We start from the raw sequence: 17,358 nt of genomic DNA, 5'->3' as shown, positions 1-17,358 counted from the left end.
TGGATAAATAAATAGTCACTTAAGGTAAGAAGTACTTTCATTTATCCATGCAAGAAGAGAGCATTTTTGAAAGGGAAGGGACTGCTGGTGTTTCCGAGCTGTAGACCCTCTTGTGTGCTGGCACTACAGCTTCCTGCCTTGCAGGCTTCCCTTTTGTCACTTACATGCTCCAGAATCAATCAGAAAAACATATCTCGGTGAATCCTTAGAGAAAAGAGTTTATTCACTTTATTCTCTTCAGTGCTGTTAAAGTGCCCCAGGTAGAAAAGCCAGGTTGTTGCTATTGGTGCCTACAGTAATTTCCAGGAATTAAGCACAGCGATGCTCTGCAAAAGGATAATTGTGTCTAAATGGACAAAAGTCAAGGAAAGAATATGGGATGCTCTCGTTACAACTGTGTGTTAAAAGGTTTCTCCTAGGCATTTCATGTTATTGCAAATCAATGATTTCAAAAACACAGTGTCCGTTTGAGCCTGTATTGGTTGTTTTCTAGTGGGAGAGATATACATGTCCACAGATAGTTACTACTAGATGCATTTGGCATTCAAAGTGTGAATATTTATATTTTAAACATCCAGGTTATTTATATTGACTTCAACTCAACCAGCAGGAGATAAATTTTTGTGGTGCCCTGTTATTTCCAGAATTTGCAAAACCATATCTTCTGATCTTCTGCACAGCCAAGCTGGACTCTTGGTGATTTTATTCTTTGTGTATTGAACAGAACCACTCCCAGAATAACTTTCCTACTTATTCTCCAAGCTACAGCTATCTAGATAATGTGTGGTCTTGTCTCTGATGACTGACTTCATTTGCATATGGTCCTTTTCATGATAGTCTCAGTCTCAGGAGGAAAAACTCTGGCTATGGTGACCAGGACCTGGGTGTATGTAGTTTAATTTGTAAGACCTTTGTCCTATTTGACCAAGTTTCAACTGTGTGTTCTTGGCTTCTCTAACAATTTTGAAGGGGGGGGGCATTCACATAACGTTTATTAGAGCATACTATTATAATTGTTCTATTTTATTGTTATTAATCTTCTACTGGGTCTCACAAGTTAAATTTTATCACAGGTATGCATAGCAAAAAAGGATTTATAGGGTTCATTACTGTCTTTAGTTTTAGGCATCCACTGTGGGGGGGGGGTCTTGGGAGCATATTCCCCATGAATAAGGGGGGATGAGTATACATGCATTTTAGTTAGAAATTATTATTTACAGAAGACAGCAGAGCTAACCAGAGAAGTATTTTCTGAACAGTTTATTACTCCTTTGAATCAGCAGTACAAACTGACTAATGATAAGCTGGACTGGAAGAAAAAAGGAATTTTGTTGTTCCTAGATAACTGGTTTACACAGCCTTACTTTTCAATTTATTGTGAAAAGTAATGTTTTTGACGTCTACCTAACCCAACAATGTGACATCTTTAACGGACACATTTAATAGAGCCTGGTGACCAAAGAATTTTATGCCCCTGATAACTCTAAAAGTAAAAACTGCCAGTTATTTTAGCAGCAAAAGATGGATTTATTCGAGGATAAAAGAGAATTGCAATCCCAGGACAACTGAACTGAGGCAAAACCTCAGGCAAGTCTGGGGAACAAATGAGAGGCAAGCTTTTTCAAGGAGAAAATGAGTAAGTTGGGAAGGCAGTTATGAACTAAAAGTTCCTTGTAGTAAACTCAGAGTTCCAAGTATGGTGGCTTCTCATTGGCTGAGCTGTTACCTGGGGATGAGGAAAGCATCTCTTCCTTCAGCTTCCTTCCATGTGTAAGGTCAAGTCCCAGTAAGGTCAAGTCAGGCTTTTCTTGTTGGGTCTGCAATTGATATTGATAAAGAGTGGAAGGGCATAGAGCTTCCCATCCTGAGACTTCCTGATTTTGTTTTAAGTGAGGTTTCCTGTTAGTAAACACGTTAAAAAAATAAAGGTAATCTGCATGCTTGCTGTAGTTAATAGATTCCTTGGGTTTTACAACTTTCAGTACAAGAACTCAACCTTAAAAATGCTATTGATGCAGTTGCTAGTGCTTGAAATGAGGTTGATCAATCAACACAACAAATGCTTGGTCCTGACTTGGGACTACAATGAGGTTTGAAATTGAACCTGCAAAGGAGACATTGAAGGAAACCATGGCACTAATGAAAAGATTATGTCACACTCTCTTCTTATGCCAGAAGTTGATCACCCAGACTATTAAATAAATTGAATAGATGCTAAATTTGATAATGTTGTGCCTCTTGTACATTCCTTGAATGATGAGGAAATTGCTGGAATTCAGGCCAGCATGAGGACAGTAGTGCTGATGACGGTGACATTATGAATGCAGATGTGCTAATGAGACTTAAATTAAGAAATACATACTTGGTTTAGTCTATGTTCCTAGCATATAGCTCCTAAAACCCTTGTAATTTCTTTCTTTTTAAAAAAAAGTTTTATTTTTGAGAGTGTGCAAGTGCACGCAAGTTGGGGAGAGGCAGAGAGAAAGGGGTACAGAAGATCTGAAGCCTGAAGCAGGCTCTGTGCTGATAGCAGAGAGCCCGATGTGGGGCTTGAACCCACGAAATACAAGATCGTGACCTGAGCTGAAGTCGGAATCTCAACCAACTGAGCCTACCCAGGTGCCCCAGCCCTTGTAATTTCTAATTGTAATTGTAACCCATAGTCACATTTTTTGTTATAATATTTAGTTTTGTCCCCACTACCAGAAAAAGCTCCAGGGACATAAAGGTAAAATGGGTGTCTTTTGTTACTCATATAACAAACCCTTCCTAGCACAGCTGAGTTTATATTAATGAAGTGACTTTTGGCAAGCCCCTAGGTTACCTGAGGATGGGGGCTGATTGCCAAGAGAACCAACAAGACCTTTGAGGAGGGGCAGAGGGGCTGGAAATTGAGCCCAGCCACCATGACAACTGATTTAATCAGTCAGATCTATGTAATGAATCCTCCATAAAACCCCAGAAGGATGCGGTGAGAGAGCTTCAGGGTTGCTAGTCATGTGGATGGTGGTGTGCCCAGAGAGTATGGAAGCTCCATCCTCCTTCCCACAAACTTTGCCCTATGTGTCTCTTCTATCTGGATGTTCCTGAGTTATATCTTTTTATAATAAGCCAGTGATATAGTATGTAAACTATTCTCCTGAGTTCCACTCTAGTAAATTGATAAAACCTGAGGAGGGGGAACCTCTGACTTATAGCTGGTCATCATCTAGACTAGTGATTGGCATCTAAAGTGGGGCAAGGGGGCAGTTTTGTGGGACTGAGTTCTTAACCTGCACTATCTAATGCTATCTCCAGGTAGATAATGTCAGAATTCAGTAAATTGTAGGGCACCCAACTGGTATCTGCAGAGAACTGGAGACGTGCTTTGTGGTGTTGAAAAACACACATCACAGCAGATGTAAAACCCCATAACTGCTGTAGTGAAAAATGTGTCATGAGTTAATTCTTGGCCCTTGAACAGTGAGTGTGCAGTAATAACAGTAAACAAGGGGGAACTGAATTGAGGAGAGCCTGCTAGGCCAGAAACCCATGATAAAGAGATAGACTGGAACAAGCCTTCTTAACTTCCATGTATCAGGGCTGGCCCATCATTAGATGGCCAGATTGAGGCTAATGATTACCATGATGGTAGTAATACTGCCATACTTTTCTGAGATCCTCTGGCAGTCCCATACAATGAGTTGCATATAAAGCATAGGTAGTAGCTTAGTTTGAACTAAGTTTTAGTGAGAATTTTCCTTTAGAAAGAAATGTTTGTTTAACCAAAATACAATGTAACATTTTAGCTTTAACATGCATTAAAGACTTCATTAATGGGTATAATTGAGAATCATTTATTTGGTATAGGATCTGGCATTAATTTCCTAGAAAATCTGAATATCTTAGGGAAATAACATTGAGTGATTGGCATGGTGATTGTGACAGTTGATTTATAGCTAGGGAGAGGAAATTGGAAAGGCACAGAAGTTTATACATGCCAAGCATTCTACCTGCATTGTTCTAAAAAAATAATTGCTTAGCGGGTCATTGCTATGGCCATGTTACATTTATACTGGTGGCATTTATTTTTGATGTAGTTATAAGTGGGTTTAGTATAGGCAATTAAGATGGCTAGAGCTCAACTCAACAGATATTTTAAAACAACTTCTTATAATCATAATTCAATATTTCATAATAAAGTTTAATTAAAAATTTAGTATCTGTTTAGAAAGTTTAGAAATATAAAAGTACAAAACAGAAAATAAGGACTGGGGATTATAACTATTAAATCTTGCTTAGTTCCTAAATATAATATGTGTATATTTATAGGTATAGATATATATTTACATAGTTAAGATCATATCATATACAATTTTATATCCTATTTATCACTTTATAAGTATATGGTTGTATCATTAAAACTCTTTGAAACCATTATACTTTATGAGTGCATAATATTTTATTGTATGGTTCTATAATTTACTTAATCACTCCCTTGTTGGGGGATGTTTATGTTTCTAATATTTTTGTATTATAAATCATGCTATAATGAAACTTCTTTGTGTTTAACTTCTGTCTTCATTTACATTATTTCCTTGTGATAAATTCCTAGAAAGGTAATTACCCTGTCAAAGGGTATGAACAGTTTTAAATCTCTTGGTATTACTGAATTCCCTTCTAGAAAGGTTGCACCAATAACACTCTCACTAATAATATAGCTGCCTTTTTAGAGACTTTTTTTTTTTTTTTTTTTTTTGTATTCATACTACTCAGCAGGAGCATAAACGTACTCTTGCTTTGCCCTTTTATGAGTAAAAGTTAACGGAAGTTGGGCATTTCCCCACCATTATTTTAGTGGGGTAAAATGTATAAACTGTGTTGACTGAGCCACGCTTCATATTTCTTGGTAGAAACTGGAGGTTAATGGAATGTGCCTGATCTCTTTTTTTTCTTTTTTTTTTGGTATGGTTATGACCATATGTGGGTCATGTTTGCTAACTGTGCTTTGAAGAAATTACCAGTCAGGCAGACTTAATGCGCTGCCTGGTTTCATTTACATACAAGACTTAGAGAGAAATTGAAAGGACCGACTGTTTAAATCGTTACAAAATTCATTCATTCTAACAACAAACATTTGCTTGATGTTTTGCTAGTTCTAGTCACTTGTGCTAGATATATAGTGGTAAAGACAGTTTACAGCGTTCTCATGTGGCCTATTGAACAACCAAAAGCATCCAAGTATAATTTGTGACCATGTAACAAGATGCCTCAGATACCTTTTTATTTTTATATATTTATTAAATTCACTTAATTTACTTTTTTAAATAAAAATTGTGTATATTTAAGGTATATAATATAATTTTTTGATACACATATATGAAATGGTTTCTACAATCCAACTAATTCACAATCATTTCCTCACATAGTTACCATTTTTCTATGTTCAGTGAGAGTATCTTAAATCTGCTCTCTGTGAATTTCCAGTATTCAATACAGTATTATAAACTATAGTTGATGTCATGCTGCATCTTTGTACCTTTTGACCAACATCTTTTCATTTCCCCCTCCACTCCACCCCTACCTTTCTACTCTTAATGCTTCTGTGTACTTGCTTTTTTAGATTCTACATTATAGGTGAGATCTTAACTAGACTTAAGTTGAAGTAGAAGGAACATTTACCTGGGAATTAGGCCACTATGTTCTCACCTCTGACTGACTCATTGGCTGCACATCCTTGGGGATATAGCTAATCTTTGACTTGGTATCTACAAAATATGACTGTTGGACTTCATGATCTCTGTGATCCTTTCTAGTTTTCTAATTTTTTAAATTCTTCTGAAGATTGAATAGCTCTCCCTATTTATAAGCTGAAATCCATATACTATTTTGGAAGCTAGTTTATATACTAAAAACACAATCTTGGGAATCATTTTTGATCGTTTTGGTTATAGAATCCTCATTTTTCTTATATGGGGGTCTAGATCTGCCCTAATATACCTACTAGTCACATGTGGCCAATTTCAATTAAAATTAAGTAAAATAAAATTAAAAATGAAATCCCTCAGTTGCACTGGCCGCATCTCAAATACTCAATAACCAGATGTGGCTGGTGTCTACCATATTTGACAGTGTGGATATAGGACAGTCCTGTCATTGCAGAAAGTTCTGTTGGATGGCATGGACCATTGGTTTTTGGTCAGAATAAGCTCTGTCTTGTAAATAACAACACCATTTGTCAAGAAGGGCTGGAAAAAAGTGATCCAGTGTCTGTTTAAGGTGTACTGCTTATGGTATGCTAGGACTTCTTTTTTTCTCTCATTTGGTTCCAGTGTCAATTTTTTAAGAAGCATTTTCTGTCCAAGTTGGAACATAGAACTAACTACATTGCTTTTGATACTTGCAGAAGATGAACTTTAGCCTCACTTCCCTTAAGGATTTTACGGTGTTAAAAGTCTTAAATGTCACTATATAATTTTTCTTTAAAAATAATTGTTTGGGGGCACCTGGGTGGCTCAGTTGGTTGAGCACCTGAGTCTTGATTTCAGCTTGGGTCATGATCTCACAGTTTGTGAGTTCCAGCCCTGCACTGCACTGATAGCACAGAGCCTACTTGGGATTCTCTGTCTCCCCCTCTCTCTGCCCCTCCCCTTCTCTCTCTCTCTCAAAGTAAATAAATAAACATTTAAAAAAATTGTTTTTACCGGAGTTTCAGTTTGGGATGATAAAAACAGTCCAGGAATAGATGGTGGTGATGTTGCACAACATTGTCAATGTACTAAATGCCATGGAACTGTACACTTAAATTTTATGTGTATTTTAAGTGCAGAGAAAACAATTTGCTCTGATTACAAGGAAAATGAGTGTCAGGGTAGCATCAAAATAAAGCTCAATATATTGTCTTTCTGCTTTAGGAGGAAGAGTAGAGGGTTTAATTCTGTTAAATGTGTCCCAGACTGGGTTTCCCAGGAAGCAAACTCTGAGGTGAAGTTTAGCATGCAGGACACTTATTAATTATGTGGTATTGCTCTTGGCAGCAACACCTATGGGGGACTGAGAAGAAGCTGGATTGGGCGGAGGGAGAAGTTGAGCTTCCGCACAGTCCCAACGAAAATCTCAGCCACCTGCATGGGGGCCTGTCAGCCAGCCTTTCCTGAAACAAACCACCCACCATAATGGATGCAGACTGCTCCTGGAAGGTTGTATGACCCTGGGCAAGGCAGTTTTCTTGAGGTGAGGCTATCTTTAAAAAAGGCTGAAACCTGAGGGGCATCTGGGTGGATGAGTCCTTCTCTCTTGAGGGCGGATTTGGGTAGTGCAGCACAGTTACTCATGGTAGTAATGACATCAAGTCAGAAGTTTGTTTTCTAATAATCCACAGTTTTGGACTATGTAAATAGAGGACCAGAAAGTAAGAGAAGAAGGACTCTTGTGGTGTTAGGTAATTTCTACAACTATCAATACCCAAGAATAAAGAAAAGGCAGGTTCCAGTCAGATTTTTCATTTATTTTCTGGTTTGAATTTATTATTTGTAATTATTTATTTTTTTCTTATAAACACAAAGTTATGTAGTAGCTATAAGTAAATGTCATTTAGAGTACCATAATATTTTTTTTTATGTCCTGTGATCTGTAATTAGTCAAAGTAGCTTAAAATACTGTATGTTTGCAGAACTTGGAATGACCAAAGAAGGAAGGAAAATATGATGGAATGAATTAGCCCATCCTGTACACTGGAAGAGATGACCCCTTATCTTCATTGTTCCCATCATCAACAAACAACACCAGTGAGCACTTTTTATAGGGCTCTGAGGCTCTCACTCTAAAGCCAGCAGAGTGATTTTGCCTTCTGATGTTTATCGGAAAATGTATCAAAAGAAAGTCAGTATGAACTTACCTGAATAGCCTTTTAAAAAGAGTTTTGGCCCATTGCAGACATCTCAAAATGTCCTTGTAAGTAATAAAGTAATAAATGTCCTTGTAAGTAAAATGTCATTGCATTTTTTAGTAGTAGTGACTACCTATAGCATATTTTTTTCAAGTCATGGTAGAGTGAGAAGTACACAGAGTTCCTTATGTAGTCAATGTATGACATTTTTATATTTATTTTATTGCACTAAAACTTTTACCACTGACTAAAGAAACTATTATTTATACCTTTGTTTTTGTTCCTCTTTTGTCTCCATCTTATTTTTCTTCTTCAGTGGCTTAGAGTATATTGGAAAGGTCATGGGATTTTAAAGTTAGAAGACAAGGATTCGAGGCCCCTATTTTCTACTTTTATCCATGGGAATTGAGTTATGTCACTTATGAACTGGTATTTCTTTTTCTGTGAATTGTGATGAATAATTATGTGTACTGCAGGAGGTCTTATTGGAATCAATAATAATAAAATGCATGTGAAACTATTTTATAAAATGTAAACATTCTTGTTATTAATGCATATTTTTTCAAAAGCGATACTGCCTTCTTGATAAGGAGCTGTGCTGTATTCCTATAGGATATTCCTGTAGGATATTCTGACTTACAATGATTGGTTGATCGAAAAGTAGGCCTAACATTCAGTTAAGAAAGCTCTGGGGACCCAAGAGATTGGAGTGAAATGGGTTAAAATTAAGGCTGTGCCAGGAAGACAGGTTATCTGGTACTAAGTAATATTCAGATCAATATCCACCAGCCTCCAGAATCCTTGGTTGGTGACTTTCTTGGATTTGTACAGAATGTATATTAAATATTTATTTATTTATGAAAAATCAGTAATCTTTGGGTCTGTCTAGAAAAATATTCTAGTGATTGCTCTCTGCTGTTAGGTTGTTCCTGGATGACAGGTCACGAATTAACAGGTACTTCTTTTTGGCTGACTCCTGACTTCCTAGTAACCACATCAATCATCCTTGTTTCTCTAGTATTTTCCTACACATTCTGGGCTTATACTTTCTCTAAATCAGTTTCATTTTACTTTTTCAAATTTTTCATGTTTCTCCTAATTTTTATTTTCTACAAATAACTCTTAAATGGATTCCCCTTAATTTCATGCACAGTGCCCTCCTCTGACCCTGTTTTCTAATATTTATAACTTTTCATTCTAAATTACAGCATTTGTCTTTGAAAAAAAAATCACATTTATTTGGTGAATTTGAGATCATACACAGTATTTTTATTTATAAATCTACAGCTTTCCTTGAGAGATTAGGACCATCTATTAAAAGTTCCTTCAGCTTCCCTTCCTTGAGTCTCAGAAGTTTTAAATATTTTCATTTATTCTCTCATTGGTATCCTTCTTCATTTTTACATCTTCTGTTCATTTCTTAACCCATTATTGTCACATTGTGACTCTCAGTCTAAATTTCTGTCTTGTCTAGCAAGACAGTGGGATGCAGGATGAAAAGTGAGATATGGCTAATGTCCGGGAAAAGACAAGAGCCCTGAATAAGGGTCCTCGCCCTGTTTTTATTAGGATCAGAAGGCTTGCAAACATGGAGAGGGATGTGCACAAAGAGACAATGAATCTGTGAATATTACCTTGTGGATGTGAGGGAAAGGGGGTCTTGAAGATATCTGGGGTTAGGGGTTTGGGTTAATACAAAGCAAAATCCTAATGCTGGGCAGTTGGGCGGAAGGTTGTTTACAGCAGACATGAGGCAACACTTCTGTTTATCTTAGCTAGCCTAGGGGATGAGTCAGGGGAAATAATCTCAGAGTTAACAAAGCACCTTTCTTTTTGTTGATCATCTCCACTCTGGGCTGTTACACCTGCAGTGCAGTGGTCTGTAGCCCAATTTACCTATTTACCTAACTTGGTCCTTTCCTCCTGTGAAAGCAGCTTTTTGCTATAGTACTAAATTGGGGGTGCTTCCACCCTGAATATCTAATCTTGTTTATTTCATATACCTATGTATTGGGCACCTTTGTACCCATTTCTGGGCCTTTGCCCCTCCCTTTCTATTCTGGGGACTCTGTACCTCCTCTCTATTCTGGGATGCCTATGCACCTCCCTATTCTTGGTTGCCTTGTCTTGTTTGCCCAAATGCGGGTGTGAGCATCCTATGGCTTTGTATTTCTTTATGCCTTGCTAACCCATTGGTGTAAGCCTGGGGGATTCTTAAGTTTATCCCCCACCCATTATAATCTGATTTCTGTCCTCACTCAGCCATTGAAATATTGAAATTGCCCTGTTGATGATCATCTTGTCAAATAATTCTTTACTTTGCTCCTTGCCTAACTAACCTCTTTGTTATGCTTTATCCTTTGACCAATTTTCTTTCCATCCTTTTCGGTTTTTCTTCTTTTACTTCTTCCCTCCTCTTTTATCCAGTATCAGGGGTAGTGCTAGAGTCTGGGTATACAAAGATTTACATGAGAGAGAGAGAGAGTTAGTTAGTTCTACTCTCAAGAACCACATAGTCTAACAAGAAGAAAATAGTAATAATATAGCACGCTAAGGATTGCACATTCAGTAGCATTAAGGTTCAGAAAACACCTTGGTTTCCATCTAAAACTTCATTGTGCTTAGCTTCTGTGATACTGTACTCTTTGGTTCTCTTCTGGCTTATTCTTTATATACCCTTCCCTTGGAAATATGATAATTTCTAAGAGTTCAGTCTTTTGCCGATTTTTATTTTTGTTCTCACTTGCCCATGGATTCTCATATACCCTTATGATGTTACCTCTTACCTCTATACATATAACTTTCAAGGTCTACATTTCTAGCACTAATCTCTCACTTCATTTTCAAACCCATACTACAGACTGATTCCTAGAAATTACTAACATGACTGTCTTAACCCATTCTTAACTTCAACCTATCCAAAGCTATTTCCTTCTCCAACCACAAATACACATATGAAAATCACTTGAACAGACAAACAAAATTCATCCTGTGTTTCTTCAGTGAATAACTTTATTGTTTTCTCTGTTATCTGGTCTCTAGAAGTCTCTGGGTCATTTCCAACTCTTGATTCAACTCATCTCTTACATATTGGGCATTGGGTTAAGTATATTATGAACAAGATCTAGTTTAATTCTTTTACTATGAGGTTGGTATTGTTTTCTAAATTTTTATACATGAGAAACTTGAGAGTCTGAAAGATCAGGCGGTGGTATGTCTGAGGATAATACGCAGTGCCTGACTGGCCAACTTAGGGTCACACCCACGTGGGTGTCTCTGCAAAGTGTGGTCTTTTGCCCATTGTATTGTATTGACTCTTCTCACGGTTGGTCTCACGGTCTCTTCTCTACCAATGTTAGCACATTTAACATCCACATTTGTACTTTTGTTACTTTTTGTGGCTCTATAATCTGCATATATTTGTGACTAGGAAGAGATTCTTAGTAGTGTGGAAGAACTTTTCAGTGAATTAAGCTAAAACAGGGCTCAGCAGACTTTTCTGTAAAGAACAAGATAGTAAGTATTTTAGGTCTTTGCTGCTAAAGACCTAGTCTCTGGCAGCTATTCAGCTCTGCCTTAAGAGTAGAGAAGCCACCACAGACAAACTATAAATGAATGGGCATTGCTGCAGTCCAAGAAAGCTATTTACAAAAAACAGAACATGGGCAGGTTTGGTCCTATGGTTCTAGGTTAAATAGTATTTCACTTCCACTATCTAAACTAATGGGTTTTATTTGATGTATTAATTTATTCATTCCTGTATTCATTTGTGCACTTAAAATGCAATTATGTGTAATCATGTTCACATAAGAAAGAAGTTAAGAGAGGTAATTAAAGATGTATGATTTGAATTTAACAGTCTGGCTCTATTGATTGAGAAGTACTTGAGTTGCTCAGAGTTCTGAACTTTGTTCTTGGGAAGATGTAAGAGTTTCTGCAAGTTGCATGATCTGCTTAAGCCTTAGTTTCTTTGTAAAGTGGTAGGAATAGTACTTACCTCACAGTGTTGTTGACAGCATGAGATAAAAGACCTGCCATATCAATAGAAGTCTGACTGCCATTGGTGGTATTTTCCCATGGCTCCTGTGTTTTCCACATGAACTTTTTTTTTTTTAATGTTTATTTGTTTTGACACACACATACACACCCACAGCCACAGCCACACACGAGTGAGGGAGGATAGAGAGAGAGGAAGGGAGAGAATCCCAAGCAGGCTCCGTGTTCTTAGCACAGAGCTCCAGGCTGGCCTCTGTCTCAAGAACCATGAGATCATGACCTGAGGCAAAATCCGGAGTCCAGTGCTTAACCAACTGAGTCACCAGGTGCCCCTTGGACTCTTATAGGAAATTTGACAGAGACAAAAGGAAAGGAATCTTGCTGGATGGAACTGGGAATGTTATCATAATCATTATTCTCTCCCTGTAAGAGATGATAATAGAAGAAAGAAACCCAAGTAATTGTTTTAGGTGGGGAGAATACACAGTGGGGAACATAATGCCAGGGCTGAGCAGATTAGATAAAAAGCCTGGAAAAGAAGACAAGATAATTAAACTTTCCTAAGTAAGGTAGAGGTGGGGTGAGGAGAACAAAGAAGGGGCATGAGGATAGGGCACAGATGTGGGAACAGAACCTAGAAGTGCATGTGTGAAGAGCTGGGAATTGAGAAGGAAAAGACAGTCAGCAACCCTTGATTAACTGCACCAATAGCACCTTCCCCAGAAGAATTCTGAACTTTGTGTAACAGCATATGCCTTTGGAGGGAAGAAATGCTTTCTCATGTCTTGCCAAGGGTGCTGAGCTAGGTAGCTAATAACCTAACAGCCTGAGTTTGTGCCAAGATGTATAAGGTGGCACATGCATATTTAAAATTCCTATCTCTTGCATTGACAAGCCCCTGAATACTGTACATAGGAAGACAGATTCCCCCTGAAGCTCACCCAAAAACACTTTTAGAAACAACTGACAAAATAGTGCCGTTTTCGAATAAATCCAGGGAGTTCCCGGGTATCTTGTGTCATGACAGTAGTCTCTGGCAAAGGTATAATGCACAGGCTTCTAATAAGCGATCACACACACCCACAATAACTTAACTTGTAGCTAGATATTTTCAGTTGCACTTTTGAACCAGTTACACTCTGCTCCTGGGTACATGCTCAGTATGCTTTTGATGGTCATGTGGAACAATAGAATTCCCTTCTAATGCAGCTTACTATGACGAAGGTATGTACTTTCTTAGTATGATTATAGGGCCATTAAAGTAAAATAACCACTTGGTTGTATGCTTTAAAGTAGCTCAATAGATAAAAACAATTCTAAAAGTTTGAAGGTGATTTCGGTGATTTAATTCATAGTAAATTTTTTTATGAACATAGGGAAATGACATCTAAAGATTTTTATTACTGAGATGCCTGAGTCAGTTTAAAATTTGCTTCTATGACCATACATTAGTGGCCCAGACTCTTCCTCTGTTGTCTTAACTCTTCAGTGCCCTAAAGTTCAGTCAGCTATACCTGGGTCTTTGTCACCTTTTTGTTTGTTTGTTTGTTTGTTTGTTTATTTTGAGAGAGAGAGAGAGCACGTGTGCACATGCACGTGTGCAAGCGGGGGAGGGGCAGAGAGAGACAGGGAGAGAGAGAATCTCAGGCTCCATGCTCTCAGTGCACAACTCATGAACTGTGAGATCATGACTTGAGCCGACATCAAGAGTCAGCCACTTAGCCATCTTAGCCACCTCATCTTTGACATTGAATGGCCTGTGCCAGGTGACTTCTGAAGTGACTTTCTACTGTGAAATTTGATGATGCTTGTCTTAAATTAATTAATTTGGTCTCTTCTTAGATTAAATTCTAGGCATTTTTTGTTTTTTAAAGATTTAGTCAGTACTTTGTTTTCTGACTGCTCTGTATCCCTAGCCATGTAAGTGTAGCCCTTCTCCTGGTTTATTGTGGGTGTATAGTAGAAACTTGCTCTTTCGCAAAACAAAAATACAATGGTAGGATGCTGCAGTGGTATGACACACATTTAAATGACACGACCAAATGTGAGTACAGAAAAGATTTGCATTTATAAAAATAACTTCAGCTGTCCATTGGTATAGTCTATCACTTTGTATAGTATTTCCTGAAGTTGTTTGTTTTTGTTTTTATAAAAGTGAAAACTAAAATAACCACCACCTGAAGTGGTGTATTTTATTTGAAACATCAAAAAAATTTTAATGTGATAACAATTTTGTAACATTACGTAACAACATTTTGTAATATATGGGATAATCCAGAAGTCTTGTCTGTCACAGGTAAGCAGAACTTTGTAGTTAGGAGGATAAACAGAAATGTGCAGAATGGCTGTTTCAAATATCATCTGTTTGTTCTGCTGTATGTAATCATGTGTTTCCTTTAATTAATGAGACTTTGCTAGGGTCAGCCAAGCCCTCCCTGTCTTTTAGATGATCCCTCTAAACTTTTTGGTTCTTGAATAGTCCAAATACAAGGAAATTGTCACATTTAAAGTTTTATTCAACATAAGGGATTCAGGACATGACATGATGTGATAAAGGAAGATTTCTTCAAACTCAAGGACAAGGGAAGGACAACTTGAGAGTAGGTGTCTAAAAGTGACGTCCAAGGTTCTTTTGACTTAGAGCGGTGACTATTAAGCCTCTGGCAGCAGATTTCCTTAATTTGATCTGTGTGGAGGAGGTCGTGGGGAGACAGATGTCAGGACAGTGAGGGGTTGGGAGGAGACACAAAGGACATGTTTACTTTTTACAGTGTGAAGCCTGACCTGTGCTTTGCACGTGTGCTCTTTCCAGACTCTGTGAAATAAGTTTCTACAATGATTTGTTCGACACTCAGGAGAGTTGGCCACGTGCATATCTACCTGGTGAGGAAGGCCAGCGGTGTCTCCAAAGGCCATCATCAACAAACTGTGGGCTCAAGACCTGCTGCTTCAGAGTTTGCTGCCCGAGGAGCTTCGGGCAATGTGCTGGAGCTGCTGGGCAAATCCTACCCTCAGGACAACTACAGCAACCTCTCCCGGAAAGTTCTCTCCAGGGTTGGTAGGAATCTGCACAATCAGCAGCATCACCCTCTTTGGCTGATCAAGGAGAGGGTGAAGGAACACTTCTACCAGCAGTATGTGGGCCGCTTTGGGACTCCGCTGTTCTCAGTTTATGACGACCTTTCTCCAGTGGTCACCACCTGGCAGAACTTTGACAGCCTACTCATCCCAGCCGACCACCCCAGCCGGAAGAAGGGAGACAACTATTACGTGAATGGGACTCACATGCTGCGAGCTCACACGTCCGCACACCAGTGGGACCTGCTGCGTGCTGGGCTGGATGCCTTCCTGGTGGTGGGTGATGTCTACCGGCGCGACCAGATCGACTCCCAGCACTACCCAGTGTTCCACCAGCTGGAGGGCGTCCGACTCTTCTCGAAGCATGAGGTGAGTCTTGAGACATTTCTTATCCTTGACAGAAGGCCTGGATGTTCTTGTTGAAGTCCCTAAAGTTTATCTCAATAAAACCACTTGTCCTTGACCTCATTTTGCATTTGTGTATTATACATCCTTGATGATTTCCTTTGTACAGGCCAAGCCTCAATATTTTTGATTGATTTGTTGTGTTGGTACCTACAGAAATTAGTGGGCTTTTGTTTTTGCCTGTCTGACCTTATTCTTTCAATATTGACCTGCTTTTTTCAGAATTTCTTCATATGAATGAATAGTCAGTGGTTCAGATCTATCCTCAATCCAAAATGAGGAACATACAGTGCTGAAATCTGTGGTCAGATTATTCCAGTTCTCGGTTCGTAAGAGTTAATTATGTGTTCATGCTATTAGAGGTTAATGAATTTCTTATACAGTATAGGGGACTGACAATTTATTGGCTGAGATTGGAAACTGTTATTACCCCAAGCTCTTCCCTTACCCTTCCCTGCTTTACATTTGTAGGTGCTTTACATTTTTTTCTTTGTGAGGTGTCTTAGTTGTTGCTGTTCCTCAAGTGTATGTGTGGATGCTTAGCGCTTTTTGATTGAGAAATCTGATATTCTAGTTATTCTTAAAAGCACCCAGCACCTTGCATTTGTTAGTTGATATCATAATATATTGATTTCCTAAATTTTTTTTGGCAAATTATGAAAATCCCTAAAAGCTTGAGTCTGTTTCCTAAAAACCTGCATTAGCACTAGTCTTGCATTCATTTATTTTTAAGTCTCTATTTTTTTTAAGTTTATTTATTTTGAGAGAGAGAGAGAGTATGAGCAGGGGAGGGGCAGGGAGAGAATCCCAAGCAGGCTCTGTGCTGTCAGTGCGGAGCCCAATGCAGGGCTTGAATTCACGAGCCAGGAGATCCTGACCTGATCTGAAACCAAGAGTCGGACACTTAACCAGTTGAGCCACCCAGGTGCCCCTCTCTGTTTTTTATGTAAGAAACAAATGGACTTAAATGAAGCACAGCAAGTATTTTACTTTTACTCCTTTAGCACTTCTTCCAAATGTGTTCATTGAAATAGGAGGGATGATTATCATCACAAAACTCCCTCCTGTGAACATAAGCTAAATGGGTTGTTGGACATGGAAAGGAATAGTATATGATCCCTAGGCTAATAAGTGACCATTGTTTTCTTGTATTAAATGAGTTGTGTCATACAAGACAACTGTTTGCCTCAGGATGTGCTGTTTTCCTGTGAGTCTGTGATAATACAGCAGTAGGTTAGCTTTACACAAAAAAGCCACCCAAACTTGATTGCAGAGCTGCTTAAATGAGCACTCTTACTGGTTGGAATAGCTGTCTATTTTCTAAGTCAGACTTAGTACTATTAATAAGGATATGGGTTTATTGGGCAATGAAAAGGAAGTGAACAAAGACAGGTGAAAGTCGAGGAAATAAGACCAAGTGGTAGAATGTCACCTACAGTTAATGTCCTGGAGGAGACGTATGCTAGTAATATGATGTCCAGGTCACAGCAGCGGGCAGGTGCTCAGCCCAGCTTACCTCATTAAAACACCGAGAAAGGAAAGCGCTCACTAATTTGTAAGCCTGAATGCCTTGAAAGTGGCAGGGAAAGCTTCGAGACTTATGCTAGCATTTTAATGGAGGAAAAATCCTTGGAAGGTGGAAAATAGGAAGAGGGGTAGGAAACTGATCTTCATCTTGTTTTCTTATTTGGGGTCCAGTCCAATTTAGTGGGTAGCAAACATGACTAATCTGGACTGATAATGTTACTGTATTTTCTGCTGTATAGTTAAAAAAATTATACACAATACCTACACATATAAAACTAATGATATAGTTTGATAAGAGTTCCTGTTTATTGTTTCGTTCACTCCTCTTGAAAACTTCATGAGATCGATTGTTTACATTTGAACCATGAGGAATCTGAAGTCCCCAAACGTTGCCCCAGGTTACCCATCCAGTTGGTGGTAGGGTTAAAACTTGAACTCAGGTATTTGTAGTTCATTGTCCATTCTTCTATATTCTGTTGCTTTTC

At 38.4% G+C, this 17,358-nt stretch overlaps 1 protein-coding gene across 14 annotated transcripts in view; it reads left to right on the top strand.

Moving 5' to 3' along the window:
* Positions 1-17,358, top strand: part of FARS2 (phenylalanyl-tRNA synthetase 2, mitochondrial) — a 538,848-nt gene that overhangs the window by 125,661 nt on the left and 395,829 nt on the right. For 11 of the 14 annotated variants that reach the window (XR_009604835.3, XM_060614894.1, XM_060614886.2 and 8 more), the window contains 2 exons: positions 7,017-7,212; positions 14,676-15,310. Coding sequence is in view for 13 of the 14 variants with exons in the window: in XM_060614894.1 (XP_060470877.1) it covers positions 14,699-15,310 (612 nt within the window). In the remaining variant the exon portion in view is untranslated. Of the gene's footprint in view, positions 1-7,016; positions 7,213-7,651; positions 7,933-14,675; positions 15,311-17,358 lie in introns of all 14 variants that reach the window. The other 3 variants (XM_060614885.3, XM_060614883.3, XM_078446669.2) reach the window with 2 other exon arrangements.

The sequence above is a fragment of the Panthera onca genome, chromosome B2 (assembly GCF_046562875.1).
Source record: "Panthera onca isolate mPanOnc1 chromosome B2, mPanOnc1 haplotype 2, whole genome shotgun sequence".
NCBI classification, from domain to species: domain Eukaryota; kingdom Metazoa; phylum Chordata; class Mammalia; order Carnivora; family Felidae; genus Panthera; species Panthera onca.
Note: the sequence above shows the minus strand (reverse complement) of the source record. Positions and strands in the feature narration are given on the sequence as shown.